General features: G+C 40.7%; 2 protein-coding genes across 2 annotated transcripts in view; one reads left to right on the top strand and one right to left on the bottom strand.

Annotated features, from left to right (window-relative positions):
• shc3 (SHC (Src homology 2 domain containing) transforming protein 3) overlaps positions 1–1548 on the top strand; it is a gene marked incomplete at its 5' end in the record, with an annotated part of 28955 nt that extends 27407 nt beyond the window's left edge. Inside the window, one exon of the mRNA XM_079524421.1 lies at positions 251–1548. Within this exon, the coding sequence (XP_079380547.1) occupies positions 251–379 (129 nt within the window). The 3' untranslated portion in view covers positions 380–1548. The remainder of the gene's footprint in view (positions 1–250) is intronic.
• An 11112-nt stretch (positions 1549–12660) lies between these two features.
• Positions 12661–14880, bottom strand: s1pr3b (sphingosine-1-phosphate receptor 3b). Its single transcript, XM_079524192.1, has 2 exons — positions 14749–14880; positions 12661–14200 (listed from the first exon to the last, which is right to left on the bottom strand). The coding sequence occupies exon 2, from the start codon at positions 14130–14132 to the stop codon at positions 12984–12986; it is 1149 nt and encodes a 382-aa protein (XP_079380318.1). The 5' UTR covers positions 14133–14200; positions 14749–14880; the 3' UTR covers positions 12661–12983.
• Between the last annotated feature and the right edge of the window lie 9524 nt (positions 14881–24404).

The following is a 24404-nucleotide window of genomic DNA, read 5'->3' as shown; positions in this document are numbered from 1 at the left end:
AAACAACAGATAAAAACGAAACAATAAAAATGAAATGCTATGCTAAATATGTTCAAAAGTAGTAGGAAGTACAGTATACACGTATTAATTTGTACCTCTTCTCAACCACTAATTTAATACATATTCATACCGGTACATGTACAGTATGTACAACCCATACAATATATTATACACTATACCAGGGTCTAAATATCAATGTCACAATGGAAGAACACTTTCAAGAGATTAATATGTCTTTATCCTTTTAAAGGTACGGACAAAAGATCACATATTTGACAGCATTAGCCACCTTATTGGCCATCACCGTGAAAACAGTCTGCCAATTGTGTCGGCTGGGAGTGAACTGTGTCTTAAACAACCGGTGGGAAGGAAACGGTGACATTGACAGGAAATGCTTGGCAGGAAATGGGCACCAGGAAACTCTGAACAGTCACCAACACTAACCTGAAACTTGAAGATGAAACATTGAGAGAATATGTTATTGTTCAAAGGCTCCGTGTGCTGACAGTGTTTTTTTGGCAAACTACAGCCCGGGGGCAGCTCACTGGATGCATTGGAAGATGCAACATTTGCTTAAGATACAAATGATTTATAGAACTGTTATTATTTTGTTGTGATGACTGAAATGCTATATTTTTTAGAAGACATATAGGTGCATTTGGACATAATATGTTGATTTGGTGTTTTAAAACATTAAAAAAAGACTTCTGGTCTTATAGTTTAGAGACGAAGTGCAAATTAAACCTCATAGAGGCGGTTAATGAAAAAATAGAGTATTTTAGAATAAAATAAATCCTGACATTTTAGTTTTGTCTGTCAAGCACAAGCACATTTCTACAGGTACTGTTGGTTAAGAGTTTGAGGAATCAAAGCTGTTTGGAAAATAAATGCTGTTTATATTTAAATATTCTAGGAGAAATATCCTTGAATCTGATCATTAGCGTGACAACTCACTCAACCAGTCACTGAATAGCTGGATGTTCTTTTATTGGGGAACTTAAGTGAATGTGTTTTGCTTTTGCTGTAGTCACAGTGTGGAGCCTGGTTATAGGTTTATACTTTGGTGTATGCTGGTGTTGCGCGCCAGAAACAGCCAGTGGTGGAAAAAGTACTAAATCTATTTTTCTTAAGTAAAAGTATTCTGCGATATAGAGTATCAATACTGCAATACTCTGCAATAATGTAAAAGTCCGGAATTCAAAATGTACTTAGGTATTGGCCCTCAAAATGTACTTAAAGTACCAATTATTCAGAATGTCCCGTTTCAAGTTTTCAAATGTATACAAATATTTTGAAAACACCAGATCTGACACATTGTGAATGCTTGTAGATCTTCTATTTTCAGATGGCCGGAAATATACGTATACAGGGCTTAAGTGGTTAGTGTGGTTTGTAGTAATAATCAAAATCTACAAGTAACTAAGTAACTAAAGTATTCAAATAAATGAAGTGGAGTAAAAGTACAATATTTTCCTCTGAAATGTAGTGGAGTAGAAGTAAAAGTATTGAAAATGTTAAATACTCCAGTAAACTAAACATACCTCAAAATTGTACTTAAAGGGGCATTCCACTAATTTTCAACATTTTACTATGTCATTAATATACCTTAGAGCTGTTGTGTGGAAATAATAAAAAAGTCCCCCGATTCTGTGTTTCCTAGAACTAGAGGTCTGAAAAAAATCATTAACATGGTGAAACACATCTTGATGACATCATCAAGATGCGTTTCACCATGCGTTTCACCATGTTAATGATTTTTTTCATAATTACAGTTCTAGGAAACACAGAATGGGGGGACTTTTTTATTATTTCCACACAACAGCTCTAAGGTATATTAATGACATAGTAAAATGTTGAAAATGGGTGGTTTTCCCCTTTAAGTACAGTCCTTGAGTAAAGTTACTTCCCACCACTGGCGAAAACCCCAAAACCGTTACTTTTCAGGAAATGGGTAAAAATAACCTACATGTGTTCTATTGAATCCAGTGTAGTCATTATTTAGACTTATACAAATTATTTCCGTTGGTTAAATATTTATAGAACCCACAGACAGACTTAACCACATTCTTCTTCAAACTTTTCCAAAAGTAGCAAAAAAGCTGTATCACATTGCGACAAATTTTGAGCTTGTAGATCGGCTATTTTCACTACTTTTGACATGACACTACAAACAAGGGAAAACAGGGTAATCTTACAAAAATATAGTTCAAATATGAAGATGCAAGGTTTCTGCCCGACAGTGTCAATATGATTTGCGATTTTCGGCACGCAACATCGTCATATGAAGGAGTGTAATAAATTGAGCCTATGGGTGACATTTTTCATATAGTGCTGTCAATGGCTTTAAAGATGAATGATTTTCTTTTTAATATATTTTTTTAAATGAAGTACTCTCTTTTGTCACTGCGGTCGCATGACTTGAAAAATCAACTGTTCTTGTGGACATTGTTCGTAGACCCCAAACAAAGCCCTGTTTTTGTTTTTGGAAGACGTGCTTGTGTACGCTCACACTGTAACATATTTATGCTTTTCAAACAATCATTTCTGAATTGGCTCTTTCTGGATCCTTCTTTTGATTAACTATAGGTGTGTAGTCGGTCGATAATTGGTTTATTGGCGCTTGAGTCATGCAATGGATATTCTCACATGGTTTCTGGCTGTATTGTGGACTACTAAATGCATTATTTGATGATCACGAATGAATAGCACAACGAGAGCATTAGATTGACCAGTCTGTATCAGTTGTATCACGGCAATTCACCAATGTGTTGATCAGTAATATTTAATTTGCACACTATACACAGGAATGAATTAAACTGGTTCTGTCTTGAGTTCACCTAGTGCAACCTCAATTTAGGAAAGTTCAATATTAGATCACTTTCACTTGACAATGTAAAAATCTTGATTATAAATGGGTTTTCTTTTTTCTCGTGTGTGGGTATCTTATGGTACTGTAGGACTATTGGCATCCAATGTCATCACAGAAATGTATATTCTCTTGTTTAGCCCTGCAGTTACGCTCACTATATTTATCATGTTTTATCAATTAATTAACAACAGTAAAGAGTAAAGTTGTTTGGATTATTGTTTAAAGCATTAGGTACAACTTTAATGCAAGGGGGAATAACTGGTGTATGGGTTTATTCCTGATTTACAGTAGGTTGACTGCTAGGAATTCATTTTGATATTCAAATATTAAAATGAATTTGCAATCCGCCGAAGTTATTTAAAACACTTGCTTAGGTCAGGGGTTCTCAACGTTTTTGGCCGGGGACCCCCGGAAATGATTTGGCAATGTCTCGGGACCCCCGCCCCGCCCCCTCCCGACCCCCAATATAAATTGACTGCTACAATAACCTTAAACCATTTTGGGCGGGAACCTCTTTTGGTGTTTTAAGCATTGTTATAATTTAGCTATTGAAAAATAGCAGATCTACAAGCTCATAGCGCGCCACCGAGTGGCGCGCTATGAACTTGTAGGTCTGCTATTTTTGAAAAATCGTGAAAATAAAATATATATATATATATATTTTTTTGAAAATATTTTGGGGACCCCCCAAAATAATTTGGCGACCCCCCCGAGGGGTCGCGACCCACGGGTTGAGAACCCCTGGCTTAGGTTACACACAGGCTGTCTTTGGAATTCATTTAAATGGGCTATAGAAATGGCAAACAAGAAAAGTAACTTATTTTCCCCCCCCTCACGCTTAATATTATTAGTATTCTGACAGATACCAAAATGCATGGAGTGTTGCTTTTGATGTGCCCATGGACGAGTACTACTGAACCAACATCACAATGTGTTCATTGAGTTTGGCAAGACAGATGCAAATGTAATGTAATATAATGTACCTGTATTTTGCTGCAAGGGGGGAGTGTAACTCTTTTGGAGGGTTGCGTATTACAGAGCATTACAGACCGGAGTGGAAAGTAACTAATTACTAGTATTCACTTTGCTGTGTACATTCTAAGATCAGTGATTTTACTTCCACTTGAGTATATTGTTTTTATTTAAGAATTAATTTCAACTGCTTGGAAGGGCAAGAATGACAGAGCGGTCTACAGAAGGGGTTATCAACGTTTTTGGCCGGGGACCCCCGAAAATGCTTTGGCAACGTCTCGGGACCCCCGCCCCGCCCCCTCCCGACCCCCAATATAAATTGACTGCTACAATAACCTTAAACCATTTTGGGCGGGAACCCCTTTTGGTGTTTTAAGCATTGTTATAATTTAGCTATTTAAAAATAGCAGATCTACAAGCTCATAGCGCGCCACCGAGTGGCGCGCTACGAGCTTGTAGGTCTGCTATTTTTTTTAAATCGTGATTTTTTTTTAAAAAAACAATCTTTTTTTTTTTTTTTTTTTTTGGGAAAATAATTTGGGGACCCCCTAAAATAATTTGGCGACCCCCCGAGGGGTCGCGACCCACGGGTTGAGAACCCCTGGTCTACTGCTATGTTTGTTATGAATGTCTTTCCTCTTCATTCATACACAAGCTCTATGATAGGGGTTCCCAACCTGTGGGGCGGATTCTGCTGGAGTGCCATGAGGATATTGCAAGCGGGCCCCATATAATTGGCAAAACACTTAAGACTGTATTGATAATATATTATTTATATAGAAAATATTGTATTCATTCTTTAAAATCTTAAAAGGTGGGTTTTTATTGTGATACAAATGTGAACTTAAAGTATACCATTTTAGATCTATTGATCCAAGCTGGAACACAATCGATTGATTGATCATGAAAATAAACCGCAAACACTAGAGATTTTCAAGTGAGCCCTGATTAAGATAAGGTTGGGAACCACTGCTCTATGAGCTTGTAGATCTGCTCTTTTTTTTAGCACACGCCGGTAACTCCGAAAGAAAACATTATTTTAAAGAAAAGATGCTCTCACCGCTTTAGAGAGCGTTGCTGAATGGAGAGAGGGGATTGGTTGGTATTAAACATTAAGCTCGGAATGCCTCATTTGTACTTTAACGTTTACCGGGTGTAACAAAGTTACACATTTTATTTGTACTTGAGTAATATTTACGCCAAGTAAAATAAATCGTAATTGCGTGGGACATTCTAGTACTCTTTCACCACTGGTATTGGGAAGATTATAAACTGATATCTACCAGATCCAGTCTTATTAAAAATCGGACTAGGAATCTCCTTCATTTCTCCCATTTTGCTTCTCGGGTCTGATCTGAGAAGTCTCACCTTCACATTTTAAGAGCAAGGGGAAGAGAAATGGGCAAAAATAATAATCAATACGTTTTTCGATATAAAATGTTACTTTGTTTATTTGCTCTTTCCAATGAGAATCCATCCAATCTAGTGTCCTGGGAGAAGGATTAATGTGTTAACCACTTAAACCCCATATCATGGGTAACCGGAGTCCCTCAGAGCTCAATTATAGCGGGGGTTCTCAACGTTTTTGGCCGGGGACCCCCAGAAATGCTTTGGCAATGTCTCGGGACCCCCGCCCCGCCCCCTCCCGACCCCCAATATAAATTGACTGCTACAATAACCTTAACCCATTTTGGGCGGGAACCCCTTTTGGTGTTTTAAGCATTATGTTATAATTTAGCTATTGAAAAATAGCAGATCTACAAGCTCGTAGCGCACCACCGAGTGGCGCGCTACGAGCTTGTAGGTCTGCTATTTTTGAAAAATCGTGAATTTTTCTTTTTTTTTTTTTTTAAATAATTTGGGGACCCCCTAAAATAATTTGGTGACCCCCCGAGGGGTCGCGACCCACGGATTGAGAACCCCATATCATGGGTAACCGGAGTCCCTCAGAGCTCAATTATACTGTATAGTTTCTGCTTTGGGTTATTGTGTGGAAAACGTTCGCAGAAAATAGATGATCTTCTGTGAAAGACATCCCCACAATATAGATGCTGGGGTGTAAGTGGTTGAAGGTGTTGAACACAAAACAGAGCAGTTTGAAATACTTAAATAACTTATTTTCAGAGACTAAATTCCAAGAATCAACTTAGAAAATGTGCAATGTTATAAATTAAACATAACCAACCAAGCAAGACCAACTTCATTACTTGAACTTGATTATCACATGATTATCAGCTGTGTATGGCATCTTGAAATGACGAGTACACAACCAAACATGTTGAGACGCAAATGAGAACGTGGCTTTTTCCAGATTTCTGTTGATGAAAATGTGCCTTTTCTTTGTACCAATGGTGTTTTTATTTATCTCTCTCTCTCTCTCTCTCTCTCTCTCTCTTCAAAGTGCAATAGCTGATCCTTAACCACTTAAGCCCTATTTCAAAAGTAGTGGAAATAGCAGATATACAAGCTCACAAGCTTGTGAATCTGCTGTTTTTGCTATTTTTGAGATTTTTGGTTAATGGGGCATGTCTGTTCACGGAGGTCACAGAGGTTGTGTTTGCCCTGCTGTGTGTTGCTGCTCGACACTTCTCTCTCTCTCTCTCTCTCTCTCTCTCTCTCTCTCTCTCTCTTATATTATAAATGTATCATTTTCCAAATTCTAAATATGAATCTTTGTCAGATAGAATCTCACAAAAACAACACTATTTTGGGACAGGTCGAGAAAAATTAATAAAGAAACAAAGAAACAAGTCCAAACAATGTTTACAAATGTAATCCTTTGAGTGCATGAGTTTATAGTTGTACTGATCTCTGTGTGACTGTTGAACCGTGACTGTGTGCACTGTGAATGTGTGCTACTCTTTGCTTAAAGGAGTAACTTGGACCCAAAAAAGTACTTATTTTCTATCAATTACACACCATGAAGCCTTGAATTCACGGGGACTGCCGCTGCGCATTAGTCCGACATCCCGTTAGTCCGACTACGACGTGGCCGACTGGCCGGTTAAGGGTATGGGCACTTCTAAGATTCCATGCGCGGCCAAAGGAAGCTGACTCCCGACGTCTTTTCCGGGTTTTTAGACAGCTGGTGGATGGAAAAGAAGCTCCACCCACGCGGCAGGTTGCCGCGTCGGCCAGATTCCCGGAAAAGCTTGCCCCAGCGGCAACCTGGCGCGTGGGTGGAGCTTCTTTTCCATCCACCAGCTGTCTAAAAAAACGGAAATGAGGCAAAACACAGCTTCTTCTGTCCGCACATGGAATCTAAAGTGTGCCCAGGCTGTAAGACTCACCCCACGGCGTCCGTGCGCGGTTAGGGTTTGGGGTCGGACTAATGAGCACAATCCTTAGCCAATAATTTGATGATGGGGTGGGTGGGAAATGGGAGACTCAATTGAGACTCTGACCGCTGGTCATACATTTATTGGCTCAGGAATGCGACAAAAAAACAACGCACACAATGAATTCAAGGCTCCGTGGGGTGTGTTGGGGGACTATACTCCTTTAAGGTATAGCTCTGTATGATTTGTCTTAATATTAATAAAGAATATGGGGCAAGGCTTAAAACTCCATATCAGGCCCTGAAATGTCATTATTGGATATAACTTTATTTTGTATCAACCCTTTGAGCACTACACCTGTAATATTAGCTCATATAGAGGGTTTGTGCGTGACATCATCATCGTACCAGGAAGTTATGCGGAAATGCCTACTGAGTGGCAAAAAACGACTTTCTGGCCTTGACAGCCCATACATCCAAACAGAAAAGTCATATTGATTGCATTAAATTACTTGAATCAACATTAAATTCACTTTGTCACTCACTTTGCCACTCGATCTGCCATTCACTTTATGCATGCGCGTACCCTCTATTCTGTCCTGTTCTTAAGTCAACATGGACAATTTGCTAATAGACTAGGCTATACAATAATTTAATTGACATGCCTCTAAATAATTGAGTTTTCAAGATTGTTATTAATATAACAACAACTTATCTTCAGTTCAAAGAGGTTGATAAAAAATGTTGTCTTGAACAAATGGAGGAAAGGAGGAAACACTGAGGTGATGCTATACCATTGTTTGCCAGCAGGTGGAGCACTGTTACATTTAATCTCAGAACACACTACATTTTGGTTAAAATATGATAAAAGTGAAATATGTACTGATCTGGGTAGCATCACATATATGTTTTGTGTTATTTACATTGTGTTTCATGCAGCTGATTGTTTCCTAAACAGTTCTTTAGTAAATACATATATCAACAATATCAACGGTATAATAATAAATAGCTTGTTTTTCCATTACACTTCATCAATGTACAATTTACACATTCCATCATCATGCATTATTTACTACAGTTTCTCCATTCTAAAATCATAGTGCTATACCAATACATTTTGAATATGTTTAGTCCTTCTTTCTGCCATGTCACAGGGACTGCTATTTTGTCTGTCACAAAACAGTTGATAGATGACATCTTTATCCCAGACAAATACAGTATATGAGACCTGGTGTGACTAGGGTTGGGATCCTTTAGGGATTAACGATTCTGGCCCGATTCCTTAAAGGACCACTTCACCACTTTTCAACATCTCTTCATATAATTGGTCCTCACTAATGTTCATGATAAAACACCACCATTTTTTCTACTCAGTCTGTGTCTCATAGGAGGGCTTTGGGCAGTTCGGACACCTGTCCACCAGTGACATCATCAATTCATCATTAGGCAGATTTTTTTTTAAACAAGATTTGTTTTAAAATATATTTAGATTTTTATTATCGTGAGAACGATGGCTTCAACTTTTGCATTGCAACTTTTCGGGAAAAGAAAGCCTGCCGTTTCTATTAGCTTGGATTCACCATTGATGATGTCACTGGTGGACGGGTTTCTGAACTGCCCACAGCCCTCCTATGAGACACAGACTGAGTAGGAAAAAATTGTGGTATTTTATCATGAACATTAGTTAGGACCAATTATAGGAAGAGAAGTTGAAAAGTGGTGAAGTGGTCCTTTAACGGTTCTCGATATTACACACACACACACACACACACACACACACACACACACACACACACACACACACACACACACACACACATGTATACAGTGTATACACTGTACAGTGTATACTTTTTTGCCTTTACCTACTTTTAGTACAAATTAAATCATACATGCCATACATGCCTACATATTATTGTAGTGGTTCTCAAAGTGAGGTCCAGGGACCCTCTGGGTTGGTTACAGTCCCTTCCAGAGTGTACAAATGAAATGAATCCATTTGGTTCCGTTTGTGCACTCTCAGAGTTATGGTGGTCCGTAAAATAGAGAAACATCGGAGAACCACCGGTATTGTAATTGTATAGCAGACCACATACCAGCTCTGACGGTGTGATGAAACCGCTTACAGAAACGGTCCAAATGTGACCATCTAACGGCAGTGGTGGAAAGTAGGACTAAGTACATTTGCATAAGTACTGTACTTAAGTACAGTTTTGAGGTATTTGTACTTTACTTGAGTATTTCCAATATCCAATACTTTAACTTCTATTACATGTCGGATCCAAATATTGTACATTTACTCCACTACATTTATTTGACAGCTTTAGGTACTAGTTACTTTGTAGATTTGGATTATTATTATAAAACGTACATTAACCACTTCAGCCCCTATATACATTTTGGCCATTTGAAAATAGCCAATCTACAAGCTCACAATGTGTCGCGATGTGACGCATTGTGAGCTTGTAGATCAGCTATTTTCAAAAGATTTTTATACCGGAAATGAGACATTCTGCATAAAGAGTACTCTCTACTTTCGGTACTTTAAGCACATTTTGATAACAAAACTGTTGTACTTTTACTCAAGTAAAACTCAGTATTGGATACGGTTCCAGATCCCAACCCTAGGTGTAAGTGTGACATTCATTCATGAGAATCTATCATTGGTACTGGTCAGTCTGGTCAAATCACCTTACAATGGTGAATGAATCTATCATTGGTACTGGTCAGTCTGGTCAAATCACCTTACAATGATGAATGAATGAATCTATCATTGGTACTGGTCAGTCTGGTCAAATCACCTTACAATGATGAATGAATGAATATATCATTGGTACTGGTCAGTCTGGTCAAATCACCTTACAATGATGTGAATGAATCTATCATTGGTACTGGTCAGTCTGGTCAAATCACCTTACAATGATGAATGAATGAATCTATCATTGGTACTGGTCAGTCTGGTCAAATCACCTTACAATGATGAATGAATGAATCTATCATTGGTACTGGTCAGTCTGGTCAAATCATCTTACAATGGTGAATGAATGAATCTATCATTGGTACTGGTCAGTCTGGTCAAATCACCTTACAATGATGAATGAATGAATCTATCATTGGTACTGGTCAGTCTGGTCAAATCACCTTACAATGATGAATGAATGAATCTATCATTGGTACTGGTCAGTCTGGTCAAATCACCTTACAATGATGTGAATGAATCTATCATTGGTACTGGTCAGTCTGGTCAAATCACCTTACAATGATGAATGAATCTATCATTGGTACTGGTCAGTCTGGTCAAATCATCTTACAATGGTGAATGAATGAATCTATCATTGGTACTGGTCAGTCTGGTCAAATCACCTTACAATGATGAATGAATGAATCTATCATTGGTACTGGTCAGTCTGGTCAAATCACCTTACAATGATGTGAATGAATCTATCATTGGTACTGGTCAGTCTGGTCAAATCACCTTACAATGATGAATGAATGAATCTATCATTGGTACTGGTCAGTCTGGTCAAATCACCTTACAATGATGAATGAATGAATCCATCATTGGTACTGGTCAGTCTGGTCAAATCACCTTACAATGATGTGAATGAATCTATCATTGGTACTGGTCAGTCTGGTCAAATCACCTTACAATGATGTGAATTAATCTATCATTGGTACTGGTCAGTCTGGTCAAATCACCTTACAATGATGAATGAATGAATGAATCTATCATTGGTACTGGTCAGTCTGGTCAAATCATCTTACAATGATGAATGAATGAATCTATCATTGGTACTGGTCAGTCTGGTCAAATCACCTTACAATGATGTGAATGAATCTATCATTGGTACTGGTCAGTCTGGTCAAATCACCTTACAATGATGTGAATGAATCTATCATTGGTACTGGTCAGTCTGGTCAAATCACCTTACAATGATGAATGAATGAATGAATCTATCATTGGTACTGGTCAGTCTGGTCAAATCATCTTACAATGATGAATGAATGAATCTATCATTGGTACTGGTCAGTCTGGTCAAATCACCTTACAATGATGTGAATGAATCTATCATTGGTACTGGTCAGTCTGGTCAAAAAAGTCTCGCATAAGCAGACCAGTAAAGCATTAATTACCAGATATAAAATAAATATTATGATCCTGCAGCTGTTACCTGAGGTCTCAATGCAATGATATCTTCTCAGAACACAATGGTCAACTGAGATGATTGTACAGTACAGCCCCATCATGTCACATGACATAGGACCGATATATCTGTCGGACCGATAGTACATCATGTCAAATGACATAGGACCGATATATCTGTCGGACCGATAGTACATCATGTCACATGACATAGGACCGATATATCTGTCGGACCGATAGTACATCATGTCACATGACATAGGACCGATATGTCTGTCGGACCGATAGTACATCATTTCACATGACATAGGACCGATATGTCTGTCGGACCGATAGTACATCATTTCACATGACATAGGACCGATATGTCTGTCGGACCGATAGTACATCATGTCACATGACATAGGACCGATATGTCTGTCGGACCGATAGTACATCATGTCACATGACATAGGACCGATATGTCTGTCGGACCGATAGTACATCATGTCACATGACATAGGACCGATATGTCTGTCGGACCGATAGTACATCATGTCACATGACATAGGACCGATATGTCTGTCGGACCGATAGTACATCATGTCACATGACATAGGACCGATATATCTGTCGGACCGATAGTACATCATGTCACATGACATAGGACCGATATATCTGTCGGACCGATAGTACATCATGTCACATGACATAGGACCGATATATCTGTCGGACCGATAGTACATCATGTCACATGACATAGGACCGATATATCTGTCGGACCGATAGTACATCATGTCACATGACATAGGACCGATATATCTGTTGGACTGATAGTACATCATGTCACATGACATTGGACCGATATATCTGTCGGACCGATACAGTGAACATTATTATTTTACTTTTTGACGACATCTGTATCAGCAATTATGCAGCTTATGCGTCCAAATTTTAACCACTAGTTTGAACCGGACGTCTTTATTCTTTGCATAGCATTATATGCAAAAATGTTGTTTTTCAAATTGAATATAATTAATTTAGCCCTTTTTTTTGGTACATTTTTATCCCATGATTTTGCAAACCCATTTTTTCAGCCAGTGTCAATTAGCCTATCTAATGTGATCCTGGGCGCTACACTTCCTCTGCCAACCTGGGGGAGGCAGCGGACTGACCTCATACTTACTTCTATGCATGAAGAGTCCAAGCTGCTTCTTTTAGGTTTAGGTTTAAATAAATAAACCCCGCCTCGGGTATGGGCACTGATGATGCGGAGGAGAGAGCACGCCCCCAGCGGGAATCGAACCCAGGACCTTCTAGCTGTGAGGCGACAGCACTACCGACTGTGCCACCGTTCCCCCACAATTTAGCTTTTTATTTTTATTTTATTTACAAAATATGGATGAAAACATTGGTATTGGACCGGGTGGTCTCGGACTATCCAAAATCGGGCATATCAGTCGGGCTCTACCGGGCATGGACTGGCACAGGAAATTGGCACTGGCATTTGTGGTCTTCACCGGCCCAACGATGGCCCAAAGACACCACTATGTCTTTTTTTAATTATTTTTCTTTTTGTTTTGGCTCAGCCACAGTCCCGTAAACTGCCCGTGCCCTTCTGGCATCTGCCAGAATTGCCAGAGCATCCTATTCGGGCCTATGGGCTCTACTACATACTGTAGGAACATAATCACCTTCATTGCTTGCTTGCTCACATGTCCCATCGCCATCCGTCCACGTCTCTAAATGTCACCTCGAGCAGAGCCCGTGTTCATTCCCGCCACCGCGGTGACCTGACCCTGGCTTGGGTCCGTTTGGTCCTCCTTCTCCAGCTCAGCCGGCCTGCCGCTGGGCTGGTTCGGGTGCGGGTGGTTCTGGCTGCTCCAGGACTTGCTCCTGCTGCGGCTGGGCTCCAGAGAGGGCTTAGCCCCGCTGCCGGTGATGGAGGCCTTCCCCTTGTAGACGCAGCCGCAGACCAGGCCCAGGAAGCCCCGTCTCATCTCCCGGCTGGCCAGCGTGTATATGACCGGGTTCATGGCCGAGTTGACCACGGCCAGGGCGATGAACCAGTCAGCCTTGTAGAGGACGGAGCAGCGCCAGCGCTGGTGCGGCGGGCACGCCACGTCCACCAGCAGCAGCACGAAGATGGGTGTCCAGCACGCGATGAAGACGCCCACCACGATGATGACGGTACGCAGCAGCGACATGGCGTGCTCCGAGTTGCTGTGCTTGCTCACCTTGCGGCTGCTGGACTTCACCAGGACGTAGATGCGGGCGTAGAGCACGGAGATGGCCAGCAGCAGCACCATGAAGATGGTGATGCAGAAGGCCACGTACTTCTTGGAGTAGAGCGGGAGCACCGTGGAGCAGTCGGGGAGGTTACCCAGGCAGTTCCAGCCCAGGATGGGCAAAGCTCCTAAGGATATGGCTATCAGCCAGCATGTACCTATCAGAAGAAACACCCTGTAGTTCTTGTTGGCGTCGTAAGGCCTCATTTTGATCATCGTCAGGTGTCTCTCTATGGCGATAGCCAGGAGACTGAAAATAGACGCCCCCAGTGCAACAAACATGCTGCCCTCTCTGACAAACCAGAGAGCAGGGGACAGCTGGAGGGTCTTGTCCCCTGATAGCAGCAAGTTGACCAGGTACGCCACTCCAGATAGCATGTCGCAGAGGGCCAAATTACCAATGAAATAGTACATGCGGTTGTGGAAGCGTTGGTTTCTCCATATGGCTATCAACACGAAGAGGTTCTCCAAGGCGATAAAGCTGCATATGACAAGGAACACAATGGTTTTAGCATCCACGGTGCCACTGGTTTTACCACTGCTGGGCCGGTGCTCCAGCTTCCCTGTGTAGTTGTAGTGGAGGTATATCTGTGCGTTGATCATCTTGGAGGCTGAAGTCCCGAGGACTGCCACTAGATGTCAGAGTGGAGCAGAGTAAGCAGTTCCGCGGTCTAAAAGGAAAGTTCATAAAATGTATTAAAGTAGGCTATGACAGGGTTTTTGATATGATTATATTGTCATCTTTTGATAGTGATTTTAAAATAAGGGCTCGAGTTGATATGAATAGTAATAGTAAATGTTTACTATAATGGCCTAAGGCTAAACTCGAGGGGGCCTTATAAAGTTAGAATTTCAAAGGCTATTTTCAAAATAAATTATTTTTAATTAATCACTTATTCGCAGATCAACATGAAACCGTTTTTATAGGCCTATGATCATGATGAAATATTGTATAGCCTACTACTGATCTCAGTGGTCTGGATGCTGATTTGTTGTTCGCATCCACATATGATATGATTGCAAGTTGAAATAAATAGAAAAACAGCTTGAGTTTTCTCAATTGCGCTATCACTTTCAAGTTGAACAGATATTATACTTTCTTATTTAAAACAGCTAACATAGCAATCCGCTGTTTGTAGGCTACTTAATTATGGGCAAAGATTCAGGACTGATTCCCGGAAAGTCATTATAGAAATTTCTCAAATCAGGATAAACTTACCGAGATGCTGGCGATTTAGTCCCACTTCATTGTGATATCCAATTCGTGCAAAGTCTGCATTGCATTCTGACTGTTACTAAACTAGTTAGTATTCAATTCCTAACGGGATCATCGGTGCGGTGTATAGGCTAGTTCATTTTGTAGCAGTCTCCACTCTCTGTTGCCCCGCAGTATATCGACGTTTCTCTTCAAGTCACTCCCTCCCCATCTCGAGGAGAGGTCAGGATGGAATGGATCCGTTTATGAAGTTTCAATTCATGCATGGTTTTAATATGACATATTCCCTCGTGTAGTGTAGGCTATAGGCTCGCTCGCTACAACGTATTCCAGTTATTTTTGTTAGGCTACTCTTGTGATAGTAATCGTAGACTTATCTTGAATGAATTTGGGCTTTCACTCAAATGCAGAGCCCTGCTCTAATTATTAGTAATTAATTAGGTGACAGGTTTTCAATTTTTCCAAACTTTTTTTTATTTTTATTGGTTGAAGTAGGCCTATTTAATTATTAACAGTTTGCCGAATTACAGTAGGCCTACATTTCAAGCACAAGCGCGACCCGCAAGCCTTATTGAAACTGAAGAAAATTCCATATGAAAATGGAAAGGGGATAGGTGGGCACTATAAATTCGGGACATCTGGGAACCTCGATGTAAAATTGCATATTTTGTCCAAAATGTTAAAATATTTAATATTTATTTATAGAACATGCTCAAACATTCGACAATTAAGGTCTAATATTTCTACAATTGCTACAAATAGCTATAGCTAAATCATGTAAATTTAGTCATTTTGGGGCATATTAACAAGAACTTTAATTTAAGTATTATATGGATATACCGTCCGCGTGCATGGGGTGGAATTTGGAAAGTATAGGCTAGTTACTAAGATCTCGGCTATATAGGAATACTAGCCTACAGTAGGCCTATAGGGCAGGCTATGAAAAACGCCAGGCTCTGTAGACTTTGGCCTAAACATTAAACCATAAACACAGGTTTTCCATTTAAATAATAGCCTGACTGCCTGAACTGAAGCCCACACCCTGCACTGCTCCAGCTGGTTTCATTGATTTTCACGATGGTGGTCCTCGGTCCAATGTCATAAAATATTACGTAACTCTGAATGCAATGGTGAGATTTGCAGCTGTGACAGATGGATGGCACTCCACTGATTGTCCTGTCCCAATATAGGCAGAATGAACAATGGCGTCAACAGATAGCAATATGGGTGACTCCTGTAAAAGAGGCGGTGGGGGGTCCCCAGCTGCAAAATTAGTTAATAATAGGTCAGGGTACTAAAGTATTTGTCTCTATAACAATTATAAGATGATATTTCAAGTGGTTTTCTCGTTTTGCCACTGTGGACATCACTAGGAAGGATACAGAAACATGACGGTTTTCCAATTTTTCGTGGCTCCCAGAGTAATCGAATTATACTTTAGTACCCTGACCAATATAGCTTCAAAATCAGTTTAACCACTTTAGCAAATAGCAAATCTACAAGCTCGACTATTTTCAGAAAATCTTTGTTCTTATTCTTTTTCAGCTGCCAAATGCATAGCCCATATTGGTTTGAAATTATTTAGGATTCGGAACGTCTCCCCTGAGAAGTATAGCATCTCATTTGCGAGATTAATTTGGGGGATGCTTGACAAGTTGACATGAGAAGGTTTGAAAAGAACCACAGCTGTATACCGTAGTAGGCCTATGAGTTGGACCTCTCTCCCCATCCTGTATACATACAGTAGGCCTACAGTATGTGTGTTGCACCTCTCTCCCCATCCTGTGCTCTGATCCTGTGATGTGGCGGACGGCGCGACCTCATCCAGGAAGGATGGGAAGGGCTGGAAGTGAGAAGAAATGGAAGTGATGCAGCCATGGCGAAGAAGACCTCGCCCCATCTGTGACCTCACCCATCTGCATGTGACCTCACCCATCGCTCGCTGGGGCTAGACAAGAGCTGAATTCACTTGGAAAAAAAGAGAACGCGAGCACTCACGGTTCTGGCAGATACTAGCATATCTTTAAAAATATCACCTGCACTCGCTTGTAGGATCTCTTATTTATTTAAAAGCCCCAGCAGCAGATCAAACCAGGGGTCATCAATATGTCCGTACACAGACAAAATGTGTCCGTGGCAAAGACTTGGTCTTGTCCATGACAATGTTTGATTTGATTTTTTGCACACCATTATAATTGATCATGCCAAGTTTCCTGGTTTTATTCAGAACGTGTATGACATTTACTATGACAATTTGGCATATTAGGAGTCCAACTACTAGTACTAGTGGTTCTCAAATGTTTTATTTGCAAGGACCCCCTTAACTCTGAAAGTGTACAAATGGAACCTTAATGTACCCATAAGGGTCCATCTTAAGAGTTTCACATGTGCCTGAAGAGTGCATCTGTGACAAAAAAAACATGACAATGTGAGCTGTGATTTGTCTCACATTTCACAAACAACTAATTATGTATATCGTTACATAAAGAATGGCACACAGTTGCAATCTCCCGAAATGTGGAACTGCAAGCTGCAAATGGGGCTGCAATTTCCTCATTGCAGTCCGAACACGCAGAGACTCAACTCTTCAGACCAGTGGCGTGCACAGATAGACACTAGGGGGTGCTAGAGCACCCCCTGCCCTTTTGGCAATGTGCCCTTTTGAAAAGAAAAAAAAAACTTTTTTTCTTCTTTTTTTTTTTTTGATTTTTCAAAAATAGCAGACCTACAAGCTCGTAGCGCGCCACTCGGTGGCGCGCTATGAGCTTGTAGATCTGCTATTTTTCAATAGCTAAAGCATAACATAATGCTAACACCAAAAGGGGTTCCCGCCCAAAATAGATTAAGGCAACCGGCCGGTTCCACGCGCTGCACAAGGTGCCCTTTTTTAACTTGAGCACCTGCCCCTCTAAATGTCTGTGCACGCCACTGCTTCAGACTCACCTCACTAGGCCCCGTTTACATGTACACTGGCACCCAAATCCAGCCTGAATTAGCTGTGCCACATCCAGATTGAAATCCGATTTGTTTAAATAAGTCTAAATGCAGACAGGTCACATGGAATCCGATTTTTACAAATGTGTCACATTCAGAGGTGGTTAAAATCTGATTCAAATCTGATTTGAGGAGATCTGTCTCAGTCTGACTCTGAATGCAACAACCTGATCTAAATCAGATTCCATGTGACTTGTATGCATGACTTGTTTATGTTCAGAGTTATTTAAACAAATCGGATTCCAATCTGGATGTGGCACAGATCTGATTCAGGCTGGATTTCGCTGACAGTCTGAACATACAGATCTATGACAGATCCTATCTGGACACTTGCAAGTGCAGTGTCAATGGTCGGGCCAAAAGATCAGTTTTGAGAAATACATTTGAAAAATAGATTTGAATCAGATTTGACTGGATGTGACTGCAGTCTAAATAGGGCCCTAAACCTTCTTGCCACCTTGATTGATGCTAGCGAATTATGACCAAGGGACACTATGCAAGTATGCAGACATCACATCGTGCCTAAATTCTATAACACGACAGCAAATGATGTCCTTCCAATCAAAAACTGTAATGTAGCAATTGACCCAAATGGACATGCACTGTATGGGTCTACTTTTACTGTGTATACAGTTCCACACTTTTTATTGCCCAGAATTTTCCCCTAAGAAAGCATGTACAGTGACCCAGACAAAATGACTTGATGGTAGAGCTGCTCCACTCTGTGTCTCTGGTTATTAACTGTGGGGAATTTCATCTGCGGTTGGTTGAATAAAAGTCTGTGGTCTGGCAGGAATCCATTTGCATTGTTACACAGTTACAATCCCCAGTCATTTCCTGTATGACACACTGTGCCAATAATGGGATAATTTCAAGGGGGGGAAAACTGATACCTACAGTACCTACAATACTAGGGCTGTCTTTCTCAAACTTTTTAATTTCAAGGACCCCCAGTTTTGCATGCACTATCCGACGGACCCCCATAACTCTGAGAGCGTACAAATGGAACCAAATGGATCATTATTTATGCCCGTGCCAAGGGCCCCTAACCTGACTCCGCCAGATGGGGCAGCAGAGAGTACACTGGGTTGGCGGAGTCAGGTTAAAGGGCGCCTGGGGGACCCAACCTTTTGAACCACTGCACTGGGGGTCCAGAAATCTGGGGAGCACTGAAAAGGAATGGATTTGCATAAAAAAAGAAATGTTAAAAATTAAAAAGAAAATTACTTGACCAAGAGAACAGGGTTTGGAAAGATTTCGCGAACTGCGCAGTAATGTGAATCTAGGAGACTGCATTCACAGGAACTTCAGGCCAGATATGAAGCCATCAACAAGAACGAACCCATAATGTGCGGTTAGAATGTGCCCATGTCTATGTGTATTCATAGACTACTTAAGAACATTATGGGTGGAGGGCCAGGGGGGGGCTCCAATCTTTGCAGGACCACCCCCCTCTCACCAAAATGTTATTTCATAGGCGACCACCACTTTGGTTTTCGGTGAGCTTGAATTTTCCTGTCATCTTTGTCAGTGAGACGAGTAATTAGAGTTCACCATAGCTGACGTTTGAGTCTGTGGTACCGCACAGCTGAGGCTCCCTTTCTACTGCCATCGTGTATTATTTTCAAAGCAAAACGTCTAAAAGCTGCAACCTCTTATTTGAAAGGACAGTGCAGCGAAGACTCCCATCCCATGCAGTCGCTGCTACCACACAGCTGCTAAATCATTCTCTCTGGGCAGATTTACCAGTCGCGTACTGCGGCGGTTCTCAAACATTTTCTTGTCGCGGACCCCCAAATTGATATGTTATTTGGCCCCATTTGAAAAAAAAAGTTAAAAGTTAAAAAAAAAAAAAAAAAAAAGTTCTAAAGTGTGTTTACACATTTTGCTGGGGACCCTGAAACCCCTTCAAGGACCCCCAGCGGTCCCTGCACTCAGCATTGAGGACTATAGTGTCTTACTGTAGCTCCGCCCATAGATCAGTGATTCTTTTTAAAATTGAAAGATCCCTAGTTTGATATGCACCAGGCCATTGATTTTTTTCTTTCTGGAAATTTGGAATATCTTTGAAACGTTAATATGTTAATCTTGAATGGGGTGGGGGTACCTGGAACAACATATTTTAAAATGAGGGTTCGTGACATGCATGAAAATGTTTGAGAAGTGAGAACCATTGCGCTTTAGACTATTATGAGCACATTACAGATCTATTTGGCATCGGTGCAGTTATTGCTGTGCTTGAATTGGCCTTGTTCTTCTGGTTCTTAACCCATCATTAGAGTGCAAGGGCTGGGGTCAGAGTGGTGGTGGGCAGTGGGCACGCACACACGTGCAATTATGAGAAAACTCTGCCTTTAATTTCACCTTCTCCATCCATTTTAAGGCAACAACACACACCCCATGAGTCTGGGCTACAAATCTGAAGCGGACGGATCCCCTCCTGGCCTGTGGTCTTTGTGGTGGCAGTATTCCTAGGCACAGCCGGCCTCTTGCATGCAACTCCACAGGAAAAAAAAGGACTTAAAACATTTTCTGGGGCATAATTTTCAGCCGTGGCACAGTTTAGTCTAGTAGCGGCACAGCATGCAAGTGGTGGAAGGAGTATACTCACATTACTGGAGTAAAAGTATCAATACCACAATATAGAAGTACTGTGTTACAAGTAAAGGTCTGGTGTTCAAAATGTACTCGAGTGAAAGTACAAAAGTATGGGCATCAAAATCTACTTAAAGTACCTGTAGTGTCAAAGTCCTATACTTCTGGCTCTACTGGTTGCCGATGGCTTGAGAAGAAACAAAACTGAGGTCTTCAGCATACAATAAATACAATTAAACAGAAACAGTCAGTCAAACACATAAAGAAGTACTACCAGCCTTCGTGAATGGTAACAGTTAAAACACGGTTTGCCCCTTTCCATCAACAACACCATGCGTTTGATTTGGGACCTTCCTAAATGCAGCCAACGTCACCTGCAGTGACATCATTAAATGAGAAACAACAACAAAAATCACATGGCTCTTAAGCCCTAACCACACCAGAAGGTCACCATGCAACTCCTTGCAGGATGCAACTCCATGCAACTACTTGCAACCATTATTCCCAATGGCATGTTGCATTGGTGTGGTTTGTTTTGTTGCAAGGAGTTGCGAGTAGTTGCAAGGAGTTGCAGCTGGTGTGGTTTGGGCCTTACAGTACCAAAAGTAAAAGTACTCACCACACCTCATCTATACACTGCCAGCGATGCGAGCGAGCGAACAATGAAATCTCATTAGAATACATGTTTCTCTAGACCAGGGGTTCTCAACCCGTGGGTCGCGACCCCTCGGGGGGTCGCCAAATTATTTTAGGGGATCCCCAAATTATTTTCAGAAAAAAAAAGAAAAAAAAAAAGATTTTTTTTTTAACGATTTTTCAAAAATAGCAGACCTACAAGCTCGTAGCGCGCCACTCGGTGGCGCGCTATGAGCTTGTAGATCTGCTATTTTTCAATAGCTAAATTATAACATAATGCTTAAAACACCAAAAGGGGTTCCCGCCCAAAATGGTTTAAGGTTATTGTAGCAGTCAATTTATATTGGGGGTCGGGAGGGGGCGGGGGTCCCGAGACATTGCCAAAGCATTTCCGGGGGTCCTCGGCCAAAAACGTTGAGAACCCCTGATCTACACGCTACTATTTATTGGTTATTTGATTGGTTCAGCCTACGTCGTAACGCAATGGCCGACGCTCCATATTAGGACAGTTTTTCGCACGATATCACCGTTGGACGTGTCTTGAGTGTACAGGGTTTGATGAGGTTAGATCATCATATGGAATGTCAGAACAGGAAGGACGGGTGGGGTGGTATCAACATTATGGAATGTCAGAACAGGTCAGCTCCATATTTGTTATCCAGGGGTAGATGAGGTCAGTGTCGTGATCTTCAAATATGGTGGCGTGGCGTGGCGCGTCACGAGGCGTGACCATATATGGAGGCGTGATGTCATGAGGCGTGACCGTAATATGGAGACGTGATGTCACGAGGCGTGACCATATATGGAGGCGTGATGTCATGAGGCGTGACCGTAATATGGAAACGTGATGTCACGAGGCGTGACCATATATGGAGGCGTGATGTCATGAGGCGTGACCGTAATATGGAGACGTGATGTCACGAGGCGTGACCATATATGGAGGCGTGATGTCATGAGGCGTGACCGTAATATGGAGACGTGATGTCACGAGGCGTGACCATATATGGAGGCGTCGGTGACTAACTAACGGTGACGGGCAGGCGGACGGACGGGAGACCTATGGTTGCAAATAATATAATCCAAATCTACAAAGTAACTAGAAACTAAAGTTTTCAAATAATTGTATTGGAGTAAAAGTAGGCCTACAATATTTGCCTCTTGACATATAGTGGAGTAGAAGTAAAATAATTGAAATGTGGATATACTTACAGTAAAGTAAAAGTATCCTACCTCTAATGTACTTTTGTACTTACTTTCCACCACTGCCCAGTTTAGTCTAGAAGCGGGCCAGCCTGCCAAACTGTGGAAGACCACACAAACAGAAATAGGGTTTTTTATATCTACCACTTTTTCTGCTGCCGTGGCTTTTAGTTAACTTCACTTTGTAACAGAAAAGTGGAATGCTTTTGAGTTTCACTTTTGATTTGTTTACAAGTACAAGTTAGAGAACAAAAGTAATTTGCTGTAAAATTCACTTTCCGTTTGAATTGTGTTGTCATAAATGTCACCAGACTGACATTTTGTCCGATGAATTGGCCCCTCGGTGTAAAGGACAGACCACCCAGTGTCACAAGGTTGGACACTTTAAATAAAACAAGTAAGACGCGCAAACGCGGGAAGCGAACGCAGCTCGTAAATTGCAATAACAACAATTAGAATAAATTACGTACTTTTTAAGGTTGTTTTTAAGTTAAGTTTTTTTAAATTAAATGTTTTTTCAAGTTTTTTTTAGTGTGTGTATGTGTGCGTGCGTGCGTGTTTCTTTTTTAGGTTTTTTTTTAAAAAAGTTTTGTTTAATTTTTTTTTTAAGTTAATTTTTTTTTTAAGTTAAGTTTTTTGTGTGTGCGTTTTTCCTTTTTAAGTTTTTTTAAGTTAAGTTTTTTTTTAAGTTAAGTTTTTTGTGTGTGTGCGTTTTTCCTTTTTAAGTTTTTTTTTTAAGTTAAGTTTTTTTTTAAGTTAAGTTTTTTGTGTGTGCGTTTTTCCTTTTTCCTTTTTTTTTTAAGTTAAGTTTTTTTTTTAAGTTAAGTTTTTTAAGTTAAGTTTTTTGTGTGTGTGCGTTTTTCCTTTTTAAGTTTTTTTTTTAAGTTAAGTTTTTTTTTAAGTTAAGTTTTTTTTTAAGTTAAGTTTTTTGTGTGTGCGTTTTTCCTTTTTACGTTTTTTTTTAAGTTAAGTTTTTTTTTAAGTTAAGTTTTGTTTTAAGTTAAGTTTTGTGTGTGTGTGTGTGTGTGTGTGTGTGTGCGTGCGTGCGTGCGTGCGTGCGTGTGTGTGTGTGTGTGCGTGCGTGCATGTGTGTGTGTGTGTTTTTGTGTGTGATACAGCTGCGCCCTCTGGTGGTGGGCGGGTGGTGTTACAGCGTGACACACACACAGACACACACACAGACACACACACACACAGACGTGATCTGCTGGGTCTCATAGTAAATGCTCACTGCGTTCGCAATAAATAAAATCCATTGCTCCGTAACACCACATTTGACAAATAGCTCGTTTTGTACTACATAAAAAAACTGTCCATTTTTCAGGTGTAGAGACTATAATTTTAAAGGCTTCTGGTGCAGTAATTCCTGTCCAAAGACTGGGTCACTCAGCATTATTGTTCAGTATAAGAAGTAAATGTAATGCAAACGCATCTCTTCCTTGACACAGCAGTAAAGTTTGCACATTAAATAGAATCGTAGAGGAGAACTTCATCCATTTTCAACCTTATCTTATTATGAATAGGCCTCACTGATGCTCAATATAATTTCTGTCTAGCCACTGTTTCTGCTGTCATTGGTGGACTATAGACATATCAGAAACATGCCTACCAATGGCATAATCAATGGTGATTCGAGGCTAATATAAAATACAGACTTTCTCTTCCTGGAAAGTTAGAATGCTGAAATAGAAGTCATTGTTCTTGCACCAACCGATGATGTCACTCGTTGACAGATTTCTGAAACGTCCACAGCCCTCGTCTGAGACAGCCATTAAATAGATGGATATGGCGGCATCTAATAGTGATCGAGGATCAAATTGAAAATAGGTGAAGTGGTGCTTCCAGGCTGTTCCAGCTATATTGTTATACAAAACGCCTGTGGTTTCCGAGGCTATACAGCTAGAAACTACAGATTAAATTCAATTCAATTACATTTTATTTAAGTGTCAAATCACAACAATTTGTCTCAAGACACTTTACATAAAGCAGAAAACCAACAAAGATCCACCCAGAGCAAGCAATATTGCGACAGTGGTAACGAAAAACTCCCCTTTAGGAAGAAACGTCAGGCAGAACCCGAGGCGGCCATCTGCCTCGACCGTGTTGGGGGAAAAGGGGGGGAGATGAGAAATAGGTCATAATGTTTCAGTTTTTAATTTATTGTATGTCAATACAATGCAGGCTGAGGAATAGTGTGTTTTTCCCACAGGCCATCAGACTGTAAATAACAGTAA

Source organism: Electrona antarctica, assembly GCF_951216825.1.
Source record: "Electrona antarctica genome assembly, chromosome: 16".
Taxonomy (NCBI): domain Eukaryota; kingdom Metazoa; phylum Chordata; class Actinopteri; order Myctophiformes; family Myctophidae; genus Electrona; species Electrona antarctica.
The sequence above is the reverse complement of the archived record's forward strand: the minus strand, read 5'-3'. Positions and strand labels throughout refer to the sequence as shown.

Bases quoted from the DNA above. Each gene is read 5' to 3' on its own strand.
- s1pr3b (XM_079524192.1), bottom strand. From the start codon at position 14,132: ATGATCAACGCACAGATATACCTCCACTACAACTACACAGGGAAGCTG.